Source organism: Lutra lutra, chromosome X, assembly GCF_902655055.1.
Source record: "Lutra lutra chromosome X, mLutLut1.2, whole genome shotgun sequence".
Lineage (NCBI taxonomy): Eukaryota > Metazoa > Chordata > Mammalia > Carnivora > Mustelidae > Lutra > Lutra lutra.
Window position 1 is genome coordinate 36344383 of NC_062296.1, and position 21193 is coordinate 36365575.

General features: G+C 38.3%; 1 protein-coding gene across 1 annotated transcript in view; it reads left to right on the forward strand.

Moving 5' to 3' along the window:
- Positions 1-21193, forward strand: part of GUCY2F (guanylate cyclase 2F, retinal) — an 86376-nt gene that overhangs the window by 28110 nt on the left and 37073 nt on the right. Inside the window, 2 exon segments of the mRNA XM_047715101.1 lie at positions 3885-4016; positions 9991-10080. Coding sequence (XP_047571057.1) covers positions 3885-4016; positions 9991-10080 — 222 coding nt within the window.

Genomic DNA, 21193 nt, shown 5'->3' on the forward strand with positions numbered 1-21193 from the left:
TGTTCTGGCCCTGGACTAGGCTTTGTGAGAGATGCCTTCAAGGAAATTATAGCTAAGTCAGAGATGCAAATTATACCACACAAGGGAGCTGATAGCTGCCATATTGAACAAAAGACACTAGAAATATGGTGAACGTCAGAGGAGATGTATCAGTGGAAGAAGGGTTTTTTTTTTTTTAAGAGACTCAGCACTAAAGCTGGGTCTTAAATAAGGACAGATAGGATTTGTCTAGGTCACAGGTCACAAACTGGTAACCACTTTTGTTTGACCCTTATAGTTATAAAAAATAGTGGCCAGAACTTTGAAATTGGAAGTTTGCACATAAAGACCTGGATTTCTGGGTATTTTAATTTTTTAATTTTCTTATTTTTTTAAATGATTTTAAAAATTTATTTGACACAGAGAGAGAGTACAAGCAGGGAGAGTAGCAGGCAGAGGGAGAAGCAGGGCCAAAGGCAGATGCTTAACTGACTGAGCCACCCACACTCTCCTCTGGGTGTTTTATAAAGGCTGGAAGATCTGTCAGCCTTGGGTATTATCATGGCAATTGTTCAGGACTCAGTAGTAGTTGCCCTTTTCGGAAGAAGCATGCTCTCTGCATTTTGACCCACTTGCCATCACTCTCTACTATCTTACATTTGGTCTATGTGACCAATTTGTATTTACCTTCCTGACCCCAGTAGGCAGAGAAAACAGCATAAACAAAAGCTTGGAAAAAAAGAAAGCATGAGGAAGAGTTTAGTCAACTGTAGTAGTAACGGGAGAGGTTGTCTCTTTGTGCCCAGTCTATGTGGCCAAAATGAAGACATTTGCTTGTCCAAATTCTAGTATAGTGGTAGCAGGATGTAAGGAGAGAATGCAAACACATCCTATTTGTCCCCACGTGACATTTACTTTTACTAAACCAGTATACCAGGTCTGAGAATTCAGGATCTCTGTGACCAAACTGATCATTTGCGTAAACGTGGCAGAGAAAGGTATACTTGAACTAGTTGGCTGGGTGATGATGGGATTACATGGCAATACTCTGTGCAGTTGGAATCAGATGAAATGTTCAGCTGTTTAGCTTAATTCTCAGTTACAACCCTAACTCTGATTTGTTCTAGTCATCTAATTTTTTTTTGTAAGGTTGATATTATGTTCCTGGAAATGTACTGCTAAATGCCAAAATTATCATTGTGGCTGAAAGCTACATTCCACTCTCATGCTGTAAAGATGTACTGATGTTAGTCTCTATTTTTGAAGCCACCAGAAGACCCTGGACCTCACTCAGTTTGGTAGAATTTGTCTGGATTTGTCATACCCCATATGCCTCGTATGAAATTTCTCACCTTCATCAGAAGAGGCAGATACTGGAGTGCAAGCTCTGATAGATAACCTGATACTGAGAAAACAAGTAGTTACTTCTATGACAAGATATTTTATCCAGAAATGGGTAATCTGTAGTAAAAGCAGGTGATTAGAAGTCATCTTTCTAAACATAGCAATGTTTACTAAAGTGGTCAAGAGCAATAAACCTGTTTTTAAAAATCCCACCTCTGGGGTGGTATTCAGTTCATGTCCATTGCCTCGAAGTTTTGGCTCTCAAGTGTCAAAGCAACAAACACAGATCAACTTCGGGCTGAATTAACTCTCTCTTTGCAGAGGCTTTGCAATAATCCAGTGAAGTGTGGAAAAGCTCCCCCTGCCCTTCTCTCTTTCCTACCGAGACACAAAACATGTTTGGGTTTTGTACAGCATTGCAAGAAATCACCAAAGATAACAGAATAGGGCTACTTTCAGATGAACAAAGTACCCAAGTTTTTAAAATCTTGCTCATGATGATAGATCCTTTCATTCACTTGTGCATACATTTTGACTTAGTGAGAGAGAGAAAAAAAACACAACCAATAATCACTTTTCACTGCATTAAGTGAGAAAAATGAAGAGCAACAGGGACTGATAACCTTATAGGGAATGTTTATTTTATTTTATTTTATTTTTACTATTTTGGCCCTGGTGGAAAAGGATGGCATTATTCTAGAACATAGTTCTTGAACTCCAGATCCTTTTTGGCATTTGGTTTGTATCAGTTTCTGATAGGAAAAGGTAGGGGAAGTGTACATTTTCCTAAATCGCTGTGTGGTCACAAACTTGCAGCTGGCTGTGTCTAATCAGTCAAGAAGCCAAGCCAAGAATTCCATCCAAATGGAATGTCTGAAAGTATAAACTCTTGGTGAATATAAAATTAATCCAGTCCAGAAAAATTGGCAGGTCAGTAGAAGTCAGGTCAGGAAAGGAAGTTTTTAGAAGAAAGTAAAGCTGAAGTCCAAATGTATGTGGATTTTGGCACATTCTCTTGCTTTCTCCTGTGTCCCTTCACGCAGGGGTCTATGTCTCAATATACAGATCTAGGTGCTCCTGCTGAGATATGAAAATAAAGAATGAAAGAGAAGTAGATTCCTCCCTGGCCTCACTCTGTTGAGGAGAGTTCAGGTTGATGCAAGGGTTATGTGAAGAGTCAAGTTTTACATCTTGTCTGAATTGCGAGCTGTTGGGATTTCAACACATTAAGAGCTGAGTATAGTTTACTAGTGCCTTGGAACTTCGTGATAGTCTTGTCTTGATAGAATGAACTTAACTTGGGGCTAAATCGACTAGTTATCTTCAGTTTATCAAAGACCATTAAGAGCAGAGTATGTGAAAGTACTTAAGATTCATTTTTATTGGCAAGCAAGAGTGAAACAGAGCATGGTGCGTTCGAAAAAACACAAGACTGGGAATGGTAACATCCATGTTCCTCTTCCAGTGCCTATAGCCCTCACTAGGTCTATATTTCCTTGTTGTAAAATGAGGGTGTTAGAGTTGAGGAGTGTGGGGGCTAGCCTACACAATAATAGCTCTGAATTACTGTAATTTCAAGAAAGGCACATTTGGAGACATGGAGAAGAATATGAGGAACATGTTGATTTATGATTTTTTTCTTATGAAATAAGTCTGCTGGTTTAGTTGAAGATAAAGCTGTTCGATTTTAAAGGTTACTACAGATTACAGATAAGTCTTCCTCTTGTCGTTCAACGGTGCACTTCCTGATCCCCTTTTACCAGACTTAGGTGTACAAGTTAGCAAATCAAGGAATAAGGAACTTGGTCTGTTTAAGCATCAGACTCATAAATCATGGGCAGACGATCTACTCACTCTCTACTCTCTTATTGCTTTCTGGGATACCTTCTGCCATTAATCTTGTCTGCACAACGAAGGCTGCCATTCAAGATGGTATAACCAAAGGAGCCAGGCGTGAGAGCCAGAGGGTGGGATTATGTGCTAGTTTTGCTGTTGATTTTTTCCAAAATGTTAGATGCTTGTGTTCTTATTTTTGTCTATAGAGTGAGGATATCAGATTAAATTATGACTGGTGTTCTTCTCTGCCCCCCCAAATTTCTGATTCCTTTTTTTTTAAACATTTTTTAATTTATTCATTTGAGAGAGAAAGAGAGTCTGTGAGAGAGGGGTAAGTGTGGGGCAGAAGGAGAGGGAGAAGCAGATTCCTCACTTGATGTCATGACCTGAGCCAAAGGCAGATGCTTCACTGACTGAGCCACCCAAGCGTCCCCCAAATCAGAGATCAAATCCTTTCTAGGAGACGGAGGTACCTGCGAACATTTACCTTTCTTTCATGGTATACAGAGGTGAAGCATGATAACAAACCTAGCCTAAAAAAAGTTGTGCTGGGGGATGGGCAAATTAATCTCCTGTTTACAAAGTTCAACTCATATAGTTACTATCTGAGGAAAAAAAAAGAAAAAGGAAAGCCAGATGAGCGCAGTATCTATACCACAGTTCATTGCTTTGTCCTAAATCATGGGAGTTTTGTTTATAACCTTTTTTCCCTAATCCTTTCACAGAGAGGAAGTTGTACCAGTGTAAGCTTCCAGATCATCTCAGAAGTCCAAAGTGGAAGGTTTCCAAGGTTCCCCTTTTTCTCAGGGAGTCTAACTCCAGATACCTATGAAAACTCCAACATATCCATTTACGAGGTAGGCTATCCAACAGCTATCTTATCTGCTGACATCTTGGTTTTTAAAATGAGACAGTGATTTAGGACTTAGTCTTTGGGTAAAAATATTGAGACTTTTGGAAAATCTTTCCAGTTTTTTGTTTGCTATCCACTCATGGACTTGTTTCCCTAACCTTTTGGACAATGATTTTCCTCAGCAACTGATCTACTTATTTATAATTTCATTAATCTTTCAAATCCATCTATTTATTGTGCATGTGAAAAAATAGTCAGGGGGTGCCTGGGTGGCTCAGTCAGTTAAGCATCTGCCTTTGGCTTGGGTCGTGATCCCAGGGTCCTGGGATCGAGCCCCATATCAGGCTCCCTGCTCAGTGGGGAGCCTGCTTCTTCCTCTCCAGCTCCCCCTTGCTTGTGTTCCCTCTTCTCACTATCTCTCTCTGTCATAAATAATTTAAAAAACAATTAAAATCCTTAAAAAAAAGTTGGCAGATCCATGCAGTTTATCATGTCATTCATTCTAGAAGATAGCGTATAATAATAGAAGAAATGACTTCCTGACTTCCTGACTTCCTGAGTCACCTGTTTGTGATGGAATGTCTAGAAATATGTTTGTGTAAAGTTTTGGGCAAACCCTTCCCTTCAAATTCTAGTTGTTCTTCCTGTACCTGTTACCCTCTGATATTATTGAAATCTTTTAAAAATTATTTCTTTTTTTCCTCAGCCTGTGCTCTCTATTGGAGTAACAGGTGACCTTCTGCTGTGTAAAATGGAAATCTTTTTTTTTTAATTTCACTTAAGTTTCTTTCAAGTTTAAGAGGCCACTCGTGGCCCCTTGTTCTTAGATACTGGAATTTGGCAACCAGAACAAATCTTGCAACAGCTGGAGAGATGAACTGTTTCTTCGCAGCAGGAAAGAGTTAAGCAGGGGGTAAGAGGGAAACTAGTCCCTCCTAAGTGATGCCTTCCCAGTGTGCTTTCCTTGTTTTGTTTGAAGATACTCCAAAAAGCAGCAAACACTTTCAACGTCAATAGTAACTACAAAGAAAGTCCAAAACAGGACAGAATGAGTTTTTTGACTGCCCAACATATTGAATTTTCCGAGTGAGTGCTCTCCTCCATTGGCCAAATAATTGCCAGATGCCTAAAACGCCAAGATTGGCATGGTATATATTTGGTCAGTGTACCTGAGGGCTCTGACTTAAATTTGAAGCAGGAAACCTCCGGATCTTGCCTCGAAGCTCATTGACCCAAAGAGGAGATTTGCTTCAAGTGTAAACTTGTGGTTTTGGGGAATTGATAGCTCTACTCTCTCAAAGACCAAAACCAAGATAATCACAAAGCTTTTAAATGTCAAATGCAGTGGGCTGATGGTTTTATGAGTATACGGACACTGCTAAGATTCTGAAATAAATTTCAGTAATCTAGGGTGGTCTCTTGGTTTTTTAACTGTAAAATGAGGGGTTGAACCAAATTTTTAATCATGGATACTCATTGGAATCTCCATGGAAACCTGAAAAACATACCTGTGCCTAGCCTCTGCCACTAGTAACTATGATTTGGTCGGTATGGGGTGGGCTGAGGCATTGGAATTTTTTTCAAGATTCCCTATGTGTGTAGCCAGGGCTGGGGATGGATGAATTAAGAGATCTCAAAGGCCTCTTCTGACTCAGATATGCTACATGACTCTCTGATGCTGTGGAAGAATTTATGTATCGAGTTGTGGTATGTTTTGTTTGGTGGAGACAGAAGGTTATAGTGTAGAATTGAGAAAGGGAAAAAGTAAACATCTGTACATAACTGGCCTATAAGAATCTATCAGATATTTCCACCTCTTGGAAGGAGGCAGAGAGTTGAGTTAGTTCCCATAATGACTATTGCTCAGTCAGAGCATGAGGATTTCTCAACTGAGGCCAAAGGGAGCCTTTATCTGCACAAAAGAAGGGTGTTAGTGAGAATAATACCACACCATGAAGTCAAGATTAGGCTGATGGCAGGGTGTGAAGGAAAACCACAGAAGAGGAAAACTGCCTGGCTAGGGCTGAAGAGGACTGTAGGAAGGAGTGAGTTAATTGAACCAACAGATCAAACAAAGAGGTTCAATGTGCTTTCTGAAATGGTCCTCTGTTGGGAATGTTTTAAAGAAGATTCGTTATCTAGATTCTGTGTGAAATAAATCAGCTTTTCATAAGAATTGTCACTGGAAGATCTGCAAGTTCCAGCTAATGGGCCTGGAGGAGCAGATGACTAATAACAAAGGACAGGCTTCCCCCAAAGGACAGGAATTTCTATCAGTGATTCCCACTTTGATTGCACACAGAGATGCGTCCCTACCTTAGCCACTGGACCAGAAAATCCACCCTTCTCTCATAGATCCTCTTTGAGAGAGGAGAGGAAAGCTAGGTGAGCAGACCGCTGGGAAGAGAAAACTCCCCAGATATGGTGGGAACATGGCACTGTCTGCTCTGATAGCCACAGTCTAGGGGAGAGGGGTGAGGTGGGCATGAATGCAACCCTGATAGGCTCAGCGAGAACCCACTGAACTTACCCTCCCTTTTAATCTCTGACTCCTTCTGCCTCTCAAACTCTATGTTTTCCTCTTTGTCTCCTTTCTCTCACCCCTTTCCCCGCACAGCCTCCCCATCATCTTCCCTTCCCAGAGCCTTTTTTCTTCTATTTTCCCACCTTCTTCTATATCTCCTAGAGCGCTGTCTCCACACGCCCCCACCGTCTCCTTTCCACCAACCACTTCTCTCATCACAGAATTGTCTAGCTCTGTCCGTTAGAAAACTGGGGCTCAGACCAACGAAGTGGTTGCTCTGAGGCCACCGCTGAATTTGAGGCACAGACAGATCCAGGACCTAGTTCTCTTGACTCTTAGTTAATGCTCCATGGCCTTAGCGCAAAACTGATGGACTTTAAATTACTTCTAAAAACTTTAGTGGCTAGAGTTGGATGTTTCTTCCTCTTAATTAAAAACTGAATGATGAATGAAGTATTTTATCATTCTCTCTCTTAAAAGAAAAAACAAAACAAATAATGCATGTGTGGTGAAGATAAAACCTGCCTGTTTCCTTCCTTTTCCTCATTATTCATGAAGTAGAACACACACAGACTCAATAAAAATCTGCTTATAAAGTTTGTGAAAACTATTTCAATCTTAAAATAAATACACACAAATCCCCCAAACCAAAGAAAGCCATGAGAGAAAAGAGCAATAAAGTAGAAAGTGGAAAGGGGAAGACCTTGGTTCTGTTACTACCTAGCCTTCTGACCTTGGGCAAGTCACTTCATCTCTTTAGACTTCAGTTTCTTTACCAAAATATGAAGGGATTAGAACAGGGATACCCAAGACCCTTTCCAGCTCTCAAATTTGATGATTTGGCTGGGGGGAAAAAGGCTCGGCTTAATGATCTCTAAAAGGTAATAAGCCAGAGAGAGGCTAACCCCTCTCTACAATAAAGCTAACTCCAGGAAGACAGTATTAGGTACTGGTTAGAGGTAGAGTTAGGGTTGCCAGTCCTGATGTTCAGGTTGTGCACTGCACAAGGGCACGCATATTTAAGAGGGTACTATTCACATTATAGACATGTACTAACTTAGAGTGGTGAAGGGTTGGGCAGAGAGGTTCTGACCCCAGCCTAGCTCAGAAACAAGGCAGTGGGGGTTAGTTCTCGTAGCTACATTTATATGTGTACACTCGACTATGCACGTACATAGCCACTGGTAAAATAAAACATATGTGCACCTGATTATATGCTACCTTGACTATTCCCCAGGAGTTTTTTGAGGTTACTCCTTTCTTCTGCCTAATATTCTTGGAGGTCCAATTTCAGCTTCTCTCCTCCACTTCTACAGCCTGACTCCAAACCTGACAAAGAGGCTCCACCTGGCAGGTAGGGGTTGGTGGTATGCAGACCAGCCATGCTGCCAGTAGAATGTGTTCCCTGGTATCTGGAGGATGTAAGAGTAAATGAGGGCGTGGCACATGCATGTATGTTTTCAACCAGGGCTGCCGCCCAACATCGCCCAGCTGCCACCAGCTGTAAAATTATATTTTCACATGTTGATTTGTTTATTCATTGTTCCTTGTGGGAAAACACCCTTTCTAATTAGCACAAAAGTGCCTTAACAGCTAGTAGTAACCAGGGGCCATGGAAAATGATTGCAAAGGTGTTGGAAAGGCTTTATTGCCCACCACTATATCCCGCATGTTTACTGGGTTTGTGAATTCCCAGTTAGAATTTTTGTCTTTTGGCTGAAACCTTGGCTTTGATCCCTGTAGAGGGTAAAGTCCCCTGAAGGCTAAGACTTTGAGCTTGAGCTCGAGTCTGGCCCTCTTGACTCCTATGATTAAGGAAGTTAAGTGTGGGGTGGAGCCTGAGACTCAGCCTTTCTAACCAGTTCCCAGGTGACCGTGATGCAGCTGGCCTGGGACCAGGCTCAGAGAATTTCCCAGCAAGAGACCAGGAAGGCTGCCTTTCATGCTTGGCCATTTTGCTGCAGGCAGGTGAGGATCCTGGACTAACCTTGCTGGACTCTGTGGGCACTGAGCCTGGCTGGCACAGTTCTGCTCAGCTGCCAAAGACCTCCAAGAGCCATTCCCTAGTTAAAGGGTTTCAAGCTCCTCGGCTCAAAGATGCCCTCTAACCCAGAGTGTGGGCGTGGAACTCAGATGCCCGCAGCTCCTGTTATTAGCCTTTGCCTCTGGCAGGTCTCCAGATGCAGTGCCACAGCTGGATATATTCCTTAAGAGAATGCTTACACTCTCTTTCTGGAATTTGACTGCACAGAGCTCTCTGCTTTATTATCTCTCCTTGACGACAAATTGGTGCAGCCTGAAATGGAATCTCCAGGCTATAGGTAATATATGTGAAAGCACTTTGAAGGGTAAAGAGCGCTGTGCAAATGCAAGGCATTATTATTATTATCAGGGAGAAAAAGGAATCCATATTTGTATTGCTTTTCTAAAAAAATTTGGGTTGAACAGAAACGAAATAGGGCTTGATGACTGATTAGTCCTTGAGGCTATGAACAGAGAAGAAAATTATCAATCAGGTGCTGATGTTAAAGTAAAGACAATAAAATAATTGTTTTTGACTTGACAGCAGCCTTAGAAATAGCGGCTTTGTACTTAAAAAGTCAGAAGTAGACTTCTGAAAGGGTCTAGGTGACTCATATTACTAAGGTAGTACATTTGTGCATCCAAATAAGAAATGTTTAATCTACACTAAAGCCAACTGGTTATGATCGAAGCATAAGAGGCCCCCAAAATTGCCTGTCCCACGGGAGAAAAATGGAGCAAGGTAAATGCAGAAAACATTTGCTGCATTACATCTCCCACCAAGGATGCCTGAGGCAGTAAGAATTGCAACCACCAACCATCATCATTAATCATGGCATACCCAGTACTACATCACTTAGCTATGAATAAGTGAAATGACCTAGCACTTTCTACAGTTAGTGAAAGGAGTCATTGCAGAGAGTGATAACTTTCCTTTTCTGAAGTCTGCCTACCTGCTGTGGTTTCCCTGTCTTTAGTTAACTGGAATTTTTACCTTTCACTTTTCTGCATGACCTCCTTTTTAAATATTTGACTTATCTATCATCTATCTATCTATCTACCAACTATCTATTTACTAGGACAGAGAGAGAGAGTGATTGGGGGGGAGGGTCAGAGGGTGAGGGAGAAAGAAACTCAAGCAGACTCCCCGAGGAGCATGGAGCCTGACTCTGGGCTTGATCTCACCACCCTGAGTTCATAACCTGAGGCGAAATTAGGAGTCTGATGTTCAGCCGACTGAGCCACCCTGGTGTCCCTGCATGACCTCATTTTTAGCTCAGATACAGTGTGTCCATGTGGTGGAGTGTGATGGAGGAAAAACAAAGCCTGTTTGAGTTGATGGTCTGATTATAAACCCTTCATATGGAAGGGACATTGCTCTAGAGCTGTTGGCAACTAAGTCTCATCACTCTTCTCTGCCTTTTCTTTCTAGGGTGATTGGGTATGGCTGAAAAAGTTCCCCTTTGGAGGTTTTGGAGACCTTAAGTCCATCAAATCCAGTGCAAGTGATATGTTTAAAATGGTATGAGAAATCCTTGTTTATGTACATTCCCACTAAAACCAATCCTTTCTCCGAAGTAACTAATACCAGCTGTTAGGAAGACCCTTAACAGGTAAGTGTAGGGAATACTGTGACTGTCTTGATATGACCATGTAATGCTATGGCAGAAGTATAGACTCTGAAGTCAAAGAGACATGAATTCCATTCCTAGCTCTACCCCCTTAAGAGCTATTTTAACTTAGGCAAGCCACCTAAACCCATGAGTCTTACTTTCCTTATTTGTAAAGGAAGTATATTAATGTCTACTTCCAGGGTTGGCATGAGGATTAAAAGATGCTATACACGTATAGCATCTTGCACATTTCCTGACGTATAACTTCTTTGTAAAATGGTTGCTATTATGATTATTATTAAGTACATATCCCATAATCATTCAGAATCTCCAGTTGCCAGGCCTAGAAAAGTCATCTTGTAATTATGACTTGCATAAGAAAAATGGTGATTTCCCAAGTCCCACCGATTTTGTTTAAAGAGTCCTTGGGTGGTTTGTTTAAGGGAGCAGTGTGTAGATAAGGCAGGGATGAGGAGGATTCCACCCAAATTGTTTAAAATCTTGGCTCCTTCTTGAGCTTTGAGTCTATAAAAGATTCACAGAGACTGTCTGTGGTTCCTTCAGTCTCAGAAGAGTGGGAGTTTTAGAAAGTAATAATGGATTTCTTCACATCTATGAAGCAGGCAAGTTCAAATTAATCCAACAGGTATGAATCAGACACCTTCTACATCCCAAACACTGTACAAGTGAGAAAACAAAGGAGAGGAGGAAATGGGAGATATGTGGCTTACTGTGGACAGGGTGTATCCCAGGGATCAGATGAGATGCTGTGATTTGGTATTTCTCTTAGGTGTTTCGATGCTTGGCGCTGACGCTAAAATAATGAGAGATGAAATCAGAAGGGCGGCCAACGTCAGAGCTAGAATAGGCAATCCCACACTGGTTTGTGATGATCCAGGATGCTAAACAGAGAGCTAACTTCAAAGTTGGGTGACTAACAGGGTCAAACTTAGGGGAAATAAGATAGGTATGGACCCAAGATAGAATGTGTCCATGACTTTTGGATAATTTTTGATTTTGATATGGTCTCAAACTTATAGAAGTGCTGCAAGAATAATTCAAGGAATTCCTGTATACCCTACCAAGATTAAGCAATTGTTCACATTTTGCCTACTTTTCATTCTCTGTAAGCTCATGTATATTATTTTTTCTGAACCATTTCAAAGTAAGGTGTAGACATCCCACCCTTTAACTTCTAAATACATCAGTTTGTATTTCCTTTAAAAGGCATTCTTGTATGTAACTCTGGTGTAATTATCAAAATTGGAAAATTGAACATTGATATAATAATATATAACTATTGTCCATATTTTAATTTTATCAATGGTCAAAATAAATGATAGCTAATTTTCCCCAGGCCAGTTTCCAATCCAGGATCACGTATTATAGTTAGTTGTCATGTCTCGCTAGTGCCTTTCATTTGGAACAGTTTCTCAGCCTTTCTTTGTTTTTTCTTCACCTGGATATTTTTGGAAGAATTCAGATCAGTGATTTGGTAGATAGTCTCTCAATTTGGGTTTATCCCATGTTCCTCGTGGTTAGATTTAGTTTATGCATCTCCAGCCAGAATACTACAAAAGTGATGTTATGCTTTTCAGTACTTTTTATCAGGAGGCATACAATATCAATTGTCACATTGTAATGTTAATTTTGATTACTTGGTTTAGGTGGTTTCAAAATCTACTAAATCTCTCCAGTATAGTTACTGTCTTTTTCCCATTGTAATAATCTGTAATAATAATAATAATAATAATAATCTGTAATAATCTGTAAACTGATACTTTAAGTTTGTGTAAATATCTTGTTTTTCATCAAACTTTTGCTCACTAGTTTTAGGACCCATTGATTTTCTTTTTTTTCTCTCTTTTTTAAACATTTTTAAAATTTTAATTCAATTAATTAACACATAATGTCTTATATTGGTTTTAGAGGGACCCATTGATTTTCTAACTCCAGTATTCTTTCTGTGTTTATCAGTTGGTGTTGTTAGAAAGAGCCTTACCTTTTCTACTATTTATTTATTTATTTATTCATTTATTTATATCAATGTGCATGTACCAATTTAAATTTTATTCAAATCTATCTATCATCTATCTAAAACCATGAATTTACAGTAATGCTTCTAATTATAACTGAATGCCACAGTTAATTTTGTCCTTTCCCCTTTCCATACTGTGACTCCATTCTTAAACAGTGAGAAAACTGGCTCCCATTATTCTCATAACATCTTTTTACATGTCCTCTTACTGACTCATGTGGCCATGTCAGGTGCAGATAGTAACTCAGCTCTAGGGACAAGGCCAGAGTTTTCCAGAATTTATCATGTGAAAGGCCCCAATTCCTTTCTAGTACTTTTATAAAGCAGGAGATAGAACTCACTGGGCCATCACTGTGTGTCCAACACTGCCTTGACCACTTATGTGCCTTCATGATGTTAAAATGTTGGGACTGGATACTAGGAGCCAGACTGGAAAGCAGATCTTGGTGAGACAGCTATAGAAAGGAGCCCTGCACAGTGAGATGGATGTTGTTGAAAGGCAAACAGAAGGAGTCAGAAGGCCAAAGGACTGATAACTTTCAACATCCCTTTAGGGCCTTAATTTCTGCAAAAGTGTATGTAGGAAAATCAGGCTGTATCTCCCAGGCTCATGCTCTTCACCACCATCTATAACTGTCTGGCATATTTCCTGTGCCACCTAATACCTCGGTTACTTTGTTTTTTGCCATGTAATCTCTAATCATCTTTTTGTTTCCATTCTACTTTGGCCACCCACTACTGTTATTATACCCTGGGCTCTGTCATCATCTCTAATTGCTACTGAAAATGCTTTGCCTCCGAAATCATAGATTCAGACATTGTACTCTGACTGTATCCTCCTTTTTTTTCACCTGTGCCTGTATTTTACATCAGGTCTTCCTGCCTACTGATCTCTGCTTTCTTCCAACCCATGAACTCTTCTTTTGTCTTCTTTTGTGTTAATTTTAGATTCCATAAGCCATCATTTGGACACATTCTTATTTCTCACTTTCTGGTCAAACATATCTTCAAAATTCAGATTTTGGGGACGCCTGGGTGGCTCAGTTGGTTAAGCAGCTGCCTTCGGCTCAGGTCATGATCCCAGCGTCCTGGGATCGAGCCCCACATCGGGCTCCTTGCTCATCAGGGAACCTGCTTCTCCCTCTGCCTCTGCCTGCCATTCTGTCTGCCTGTGCTTGCTCTCTCTCCCTCTCTCTCTCTGACAAATAAATAAATAAAATCTTTAAAAAAAATTCAGATTTTGGACAATTTAACTCTTGACTTTCTCTGTGCCCGCACTCAAATAGCTAAGTATTGTGGCAGAAAGTCATGCAATAAGGTATATTGTTTTTACTATAAATTCATGTTTTTCTTCTTAAAATGTTCTTTACCACTGTCTTTTAAGTCCATTATACTTTGTTAGTTTGCTTTCTACAACTCATACTTCAGAGATTTTTCCATGCTCCTTCAACCTCCAATGTTCTTTTCCTCTATTTTTAACTATTACCATCCTGCTCCAAACCACTATCAACTTCCACTAGAGCTAATGCAATTATCTTTTTTTTTTATAAAGATGAGTAATTTTCTAAAAAGCCATTTTAGGCTCACAACAAAATTGAATAGGAAGTACAGAGTTCCCAAATGCCCGCTGCCCAAACTGCACACATGGCCTCCCCCACTATCAACATCCTGATTTGTCATAACTGATGGACACCTTGATACATCATGATCACCCGAAGTCCATAGTTTACATTAGGGCTCACTCTTGGTGTTGTATTTTCTGTGGGCTTTGACAAGTGTATAATGACATGTATCTACCATAATAGTAACATGCAGAATAGTTTCAATGCCCTAAAAATCCTCTGTGCTCCACTTATTCATACCTCCCTCTCCCTAATCCCTGGCAACCACTGGTAATTGTCTTTTAACTACTCTCTCCACATCTACTTTTATCACTCTCAAATCTTTTCTCCATTTTGCAAAGTGGTCTTTTCAAAATAGAATCTGGTCTTGTCAGTTTTCTACTTAAATCTATTTAAATAGATTCCTATTACTCTTTTCTTTGTATGATGATTTTAAATTACAGGTTCAATTTCTGGAAGAGATAGTGGACTATTCAAACCTTTTATTTCCTTTTGTACCACTTCTGGTAAGTTATGGCTTAAAAGAAAATTGTCCATTTCATATATGCTGTGAAACTGACTGGCACAAAGATGTACCTAATATGCTCATGCAATCTTCTAAGTAGCCTTGGGATCTATTGTGATGCCCGCTTTTCATTCTTGATATTGATAATTTCTGTTTTCTCCCTCTTGGTCAGTTTTGCTAGAGGACTATTGATTTTTAAAATCTTTCCCAAAGATCAATTTTTGGTTTTGCTGATTTTTCTCTAGTGTATGTGTACTTTCTATTTCATTGATTTATATTGCTATTTCCTTCATTCTACTTTCTGTGGTTTTTTAAAAGATTTATTTATTTATTCATTTGAAAGAGACAGAGAGCAAGCAAAGCATGAGCAGTGGGGAGGGGCAGAAGGAGAGGGAGAGGCGGACTCCCACTGAGCAGGGTGCCTCACATATGGGGCTCCATCCCAGGACCCCAGGATCATGATCTGAGCTGAAGGCAGACACGTAACTTACTGAACCACCCAGGCACCCCTACTTTCTATGTATTTAATTTGTTGCTCTTTATAATTCTTAAAACTGGAAATCTTTCTTATGTTCTAATATAGTCACTTAAAGCTAGAAAATTCCTTCTAAATACTACTTCAGCTATATCTTGGAAATCTTTCTTTTCTTTTTAAAAACTTTTTATTATGGAAAATAGCAAACATATATGAAAGAAGCAGAATAATATAACCAAACTCCATATGCCCATCATCCAGCTTAAAAAATTACCAACATTCTACCATTATTATTTCATCTCTAACTTGGTTATTATTGCTATTGTTATTATTTTGCATTTTGAAGTACTATTATTTACATTGAAATGTCTATATTATAGATCTATGATTTTGATAAAAGGATATGCCCAAATGGTCTAGATGGTTATCGTGATATGGAATAGGGATCAGCAAACTATGGCCCATGCGCCAAATCTGTCCATGGCCTGCTTTTTTTTTTTTTAAAGATTTTATTTATTTATTTGACAGAAAGAGAGAGATCACAAGTAGGTAGAGAGGCAGGCAGAGAGAGAGGGGGAAGCAGGCTCCCCACTGAGCAGAGAGCCCGATGTGGGCCTCCATCCCAGAAACCTGGGATCATGACCTGAGCAAAGGCAGAAGCCCAACCCACTGAGCCACCCAGGCGCCCCTGGCCTGTTTTTCTACAGCCTGGGAGCTAAAACTGTTTTTTCATTTTTAAATGACTAAAGAACAAAGGTGGGGGGGGGGGGAAACAAAGCTTATGCAACAAAAATAGTATATGATCTCCAAAAAGTAAAATATTTATTATATGTACCTTTATAGAAAAAGAATGCTGATCCCTAATATGAAATATTTCTTTCTCTCCAGAAAGTTCCTTTCTGTTCATCAGTAAATTTGTGTCCCAACCCCCCCCCCCCAAGGAAGGAACCACTGTTCCAGGGTTTTTCCTATTGTACATTAATTTTGCTTCTTCTCTAACCTCATAGAAGTGGTATCATACAGCATCCCAAATGATATTAATCCATGTTATTGTGTGTGTATAAATAGCTTGTTCTTTTCATTGATGAGTAGTATTCAATTGTATGAATATTGCAGAATTTAATTATGTACTTTCCTGTTGACAGGCATTTGGGCTGATTCCAATTTTATCTATTGTGAATAAAGCTGCTAGGAATATGCTTTTTACATGTCTCTCTTTTTTTTAACAAGTCTTTTTATGGACACATATTTTAATTTCTCTCGGTTAAACACATAGGAGTGGAATTTCCATGTTAAAGTTAGTGTACATTTAGGTTTATAAGATGCTATCAAACCTTTTCCCATTTTAATTTTCTGCATGCAAGTTATGAGAATTTCCTTTGCTCTACATCATCAGCAATATTTGATACTCTCAGTATTTATAGTTTTAGCCATTCTAGTGGGTTTATACAGGTATCTCATTGGTTTTTAAAGAAAAATTTTTTTATTAAGTAATTTTTGTGCTCAAGATGGGGCTTGAACTCATGACCCTGAGATCAAGTGTTGCATGCTTTACCAACTAAGCCAGCCAGATACCCCTCACTGGTTTTTAAAAATTTTTCTTTTTCTTTTGTTAATTTTTTTTTTTTTTTAATTTTTAGAGAGGGAGAGAGCGCGTGCATCAGCAGGAGTAGGGGTAGAGGGGCAGAGGAAGAGGGAGAGAGAGAATCCCAACAGGGCTCCACACTCAGTGCAGAGCCCATGATAGGGCTAGATCTCTGGACCCTGAGATCATGACCTGAGCCGAAATCAAGACTTGGACACTTACTTAACCAACTGAGCCACCCAGGCACCCCTTACATTTTAATTTTTAATTGTGATAAAAACATAACAAAATTTACCATTTCTAAGTATACAATTCAGTAGTGCTAAGTATATTTACATTGTTTTTCAACACATTGTCAGAACTCTTTAGTATTGCAAAATTGAAATTCTGTATCCATTAAACAACTCCCCTTACCCACCCCACTCTAACTCCTTGTAACTGCCATTCTGTTTTCTGGTTCTGTGATTTTGACTGCTTTAGCTATCTCATATGAGTAGAATCATACAGCCTTTGTCTTTTTTGTGACTGGCTTATTTCACATAGTTATCGTTGTGTTTTTAAAATAAATTTTTTATTCAGGTTTAATTATATGTTCTATTTAATGAGTTTTGACAATTGCATGCATCTCTGTAGCCACTCCCCAAAACAAATACAGAATGTGTCCATCATCCTAGAAATTTCTGTTACCCTTCTCTGTCAAAGCCCGTAGTCCAGAGGCAACTACTGTTCTGATTTCTATCACCATAAATTAGTATTTTTTTCTGTTCTTAGATTTCATATAAATAAAATAATGCAATATGTACTCCTATGTGCCTGGCTTTTCTCTCTCAGCATAGTACTTTTTAAGATTAATTCATGTTTTTGAATGTAACAGTAGTTCATTTTTTAAAATAGCTGAGTAGTAGTTCATTTTATAAATATATAAAAGTTTGCTTATCATTCTCCTGCTGATGAACATTTGGCCAGTTTCTAGTGTTTTGGTGTAATGAATAAGGCACCTATAATCTTTTTAACTGTGAAAAAACACAAAATTAGCATTTAAAAAATTTTTTAAACAAAGAATCGACTTTAATTTCAGGAGTAGAAGTAAGTGATTCATCACTTACATACAACACCCAGTGCTCATCCCAAATGCCCCCCTTAACTCTTTTTAAATATACAGTTCAGTCCTGTTAAGTATAATCACATTGTTGTAAGCAGACCTCCAGAACTTTTTTTTAATCTTGGAAATCTGAAACTCTGTATCCATTAAGCAACAACTCTCTTTTTCCCCTCCCTCCAATTTCTGCTAACACCATTCTACTTTCTGTTTCTATGAACGTGACTACTCTAGACACCTTATATAATTGGAATCATACAGCATTGGTGTTTTTGTGACTGGCTTATTTCATGTAGCATAATGTCTTCAAGGTTCATCTTTGTGGTAATGTATCACTGGATTTCCCTCCTTCTTAGGGCTGATTAATATTCTGTTGTATGCTATTCACTCATTCTTGATTTGGTTGCTTCTCCTTCTTGGCTATTGTGAATAGTGCTCCTATGAATATGAGTTTGCAAATATCTCTCTGAGACTCTGTTTTCAATTCACTGGGTATATACCCAGAAGTGGGATTACTATATCATATGGTAGCTCTTTTTTTAATTTTTTGAGGAATCTTCATACAATTTTCAACAGTAGTTGCACCATTTAATTACAATCCTATCAACAGTACACAGGCTTTTAATTTCTTCATATTTTTGCTAGCACTTATTATTTTCAGGTTCTTTTTAAAATTATTAATAGTTGCCACCCTAGTGGGTGTGGCATGATGTCTCACTCTGGTTTTGACTTGCATTTCTCTGATAATTAGTGATGTTGAGTATCTTTTAATAGGCAACTATACATTTTTTACGTATTCTTATGAACATATATTTTCATTTCTCTTGGGTAAATACTCAAAGAGCGGACTAACTGAAAGGTGCCTGGCTGGCTTAGTTGGTAGAGCATGCAACTCCTGATTTCAGGATTGTGAGCTCAAACCCCACATTGGGTGTAGAGTTCAGTTAAGAAAAAAAAATCTTAAAAAAAAAAAAGGATAGACTAAGTGAGTCATAGAGCAGATGCAAGTGTAACTTTATATTAAACATCCAACCAGCTCTTCTAATTGGTTATAACATTTTGCACTACTATCAGAAATATATGGATGTTCCATTTGTTCTAATTTCTCAGCAACATATATCTTTTTGATATTTGCCTTTGTGGTGTGTATAAAATGGTATTTTATTGTGGTTTTAATTAACATTTTCTTGATGGCTAAAGTTGTTGAGCACCTTTTCATATGTCTATAATTAATCTGTGTATCTTCTTTTGTGAATTGCCCACTCAAATTTTTGCCATTTAATAAAAAATTGTGGGTTTTTTTTTGTCTTTTAATTTTTGAATTGTAGACAGTCTTCATGTATCCTGGATATAAACCTTTGGTCAGATCCATGTTTTATAATATTTTTCCTCAGTCAGTGGCTTGTTTATTTTCTTAGTGGTATCTCTTGATTATTTTATTTTAATTACCCAGAAATCCTTGCTTATTCTAAGATTCTAGATTTAGGATGATGACTCATCTTGAATTAGTATTTGTGTATGGACTGAGAGAGTGATCTAGGTTCATTGTTTTTCCATAGATATATCCAGTGTTCCTACACTAACTGCTTAAAAAAAGCTTTCCTTTTTCCATTGAGTTAGCTTTTCAATTTGGTAAGAATTCACTGACTATATGTGTGTAGGTATATTTTTTGGACTCTACTCAGTTTCACTAACTCATTAATGTACTGTACTGCTGATAACACACTGCTTAATTATCATAGCTCTAGCGTAAATCTTAAAGTCAAGCGGTGTAAACACATCCAATTTGTTCTTTTTCAAGATTGTTTTGGATAAAAACATTCATTTTAAATTTCAGTAAGTTCTAGAATCAGCTTCTTTTACTTAAACAAGGCTTTGAGAACTTTTGATACAAATTGTATGAATTTATAAACCAACTTAGTGACAATGGACATCTTAACAATATTGAATCTTCCAGTCCATTAATGTGGTATAGATCTTCATTTATTTAAGTTTTCTTAAATTTTTCTCATCAGTGTTGTGATGCTCCCACACTATATTGAGTAGAGCTGGTGAAGAAAGACATCCTTCCCTTGCTCTTGGCTCAATAGGAACATGATTTAATGTTTTACTATTGGGTTTGATGTTACCTGAAGGGTTTTTCATAGATGTCCTTATTTATGATTTTCTGTGAAATTTTTTTTAATCATGAGACTATTCATTTTATCCCCAATCTTTTTTCTCTCTGTTGTTCAGCTTAGTGTATTTTTTATTGCTCTTTCCTCAAGTTCATTGATTTTTCTGTCATTTCCTAAGCCAATCTAGTGAATTTTATATTTTCTAGCTATAGAATTTCCATTTGATTCATATTTATAGCTTCTGTTTCTTTGCTGATATTTCCCATCTGTATATTCATTTTGTATACATTGTCTTTTACATCCTCAAATATATTTGGAATATCTGCTTTAAAGTTCTTTTCTGTTGGTTACAGCATCTATATCATCTCAGGGTTGATTTCTACAGACTGCTTTTATTTTTTTGAATATAGGTCACATTTCCCTGTTTCTTTGCATATCTAAGGCTTTTTGGTTAAAAATTGCTGAATGTTATGAATGATGTATTTTAGAAATTCTGGATTCCATTAGATTGCTCTGAAGAATGATTTTTGTTTGTTTTTGCAGGCAGTTATCTTGGCTAGACTCAATTTTTAACTTCTCCCATGTGGTATATAGTAACTAAAATCTCTGGTCCATGCTTTCAGGTTTAGTTGTTGCCTTTTTATGAGGTCCCTGGGATCTTCCCCGTGCATGCAAAGATTAACATTCAGCCAAGCATTTGGGCAGATTTAAAAACAATTTTAATTGAAGTATAGTTGACTTACAATATTATATTAATTTCAGGTGTACAACCTAGGAATTCACAATTACATATTTTATGAGATGCTCACCATGATAAATGTAGGTTTGAGCAAATTTTATATGTATATTTTGGGATTGAACTTGCTCTATAGCTTATTACTTTCCAGGAATTCTTCCCTAACTTTCTAACTATTCTTTTGGTTTCGGACTTTGCCTTCTGACATCTCAAACCTGCCAGGATGCACTTTCTGCCTTCAAGTCATGACAGTTTGGGGAATACAGTTTCACAAAACAACAACAACAACAAGAAAAAAACACACATTTTACCTATTTTAGTGTGTTTTCAGGTTTACCTTTACCTCCATTTGTGGGTTTGGTCACTCTCCGCTGCCTTCATGGTTCAAAAAATATTGGCCCATATTTTATGGAGGTTTTGGTCTTTGGATTATTTAAAAGCATATTCCATTGTCTTCTGTCTCCTTTGTTTCTGCCTCTTCAGACACCTAGTAATTTTTTTATTATATGGTAGACAATTCATAGAAAGACACTATAGAGACTCCAGGCATTATGTTCTACCAATGAGGGTTTTCTCTTTTCATCTGTTAGGTGGGTAAGGTAAAGAAGTAAACGCATTCATCTAATCAGAAACTGAGCTGAATTGAAGCTATGTTGTAGTTTTAATTAGACTCAGTGCACCTCTAGTTTTGTTGTTTCCCAAGCATATCCCTCTGAAAGCCTGCAGGGTTCTGTATTCTCCACTTTTAAAGTTTGGTATGTCCAGACTGTGCTTCAGAGCCTTTGATCCTTATTCTTTGGCTTCTACCTTTACCCCATGATGCTTCCAAATTTGGCAAATATTTT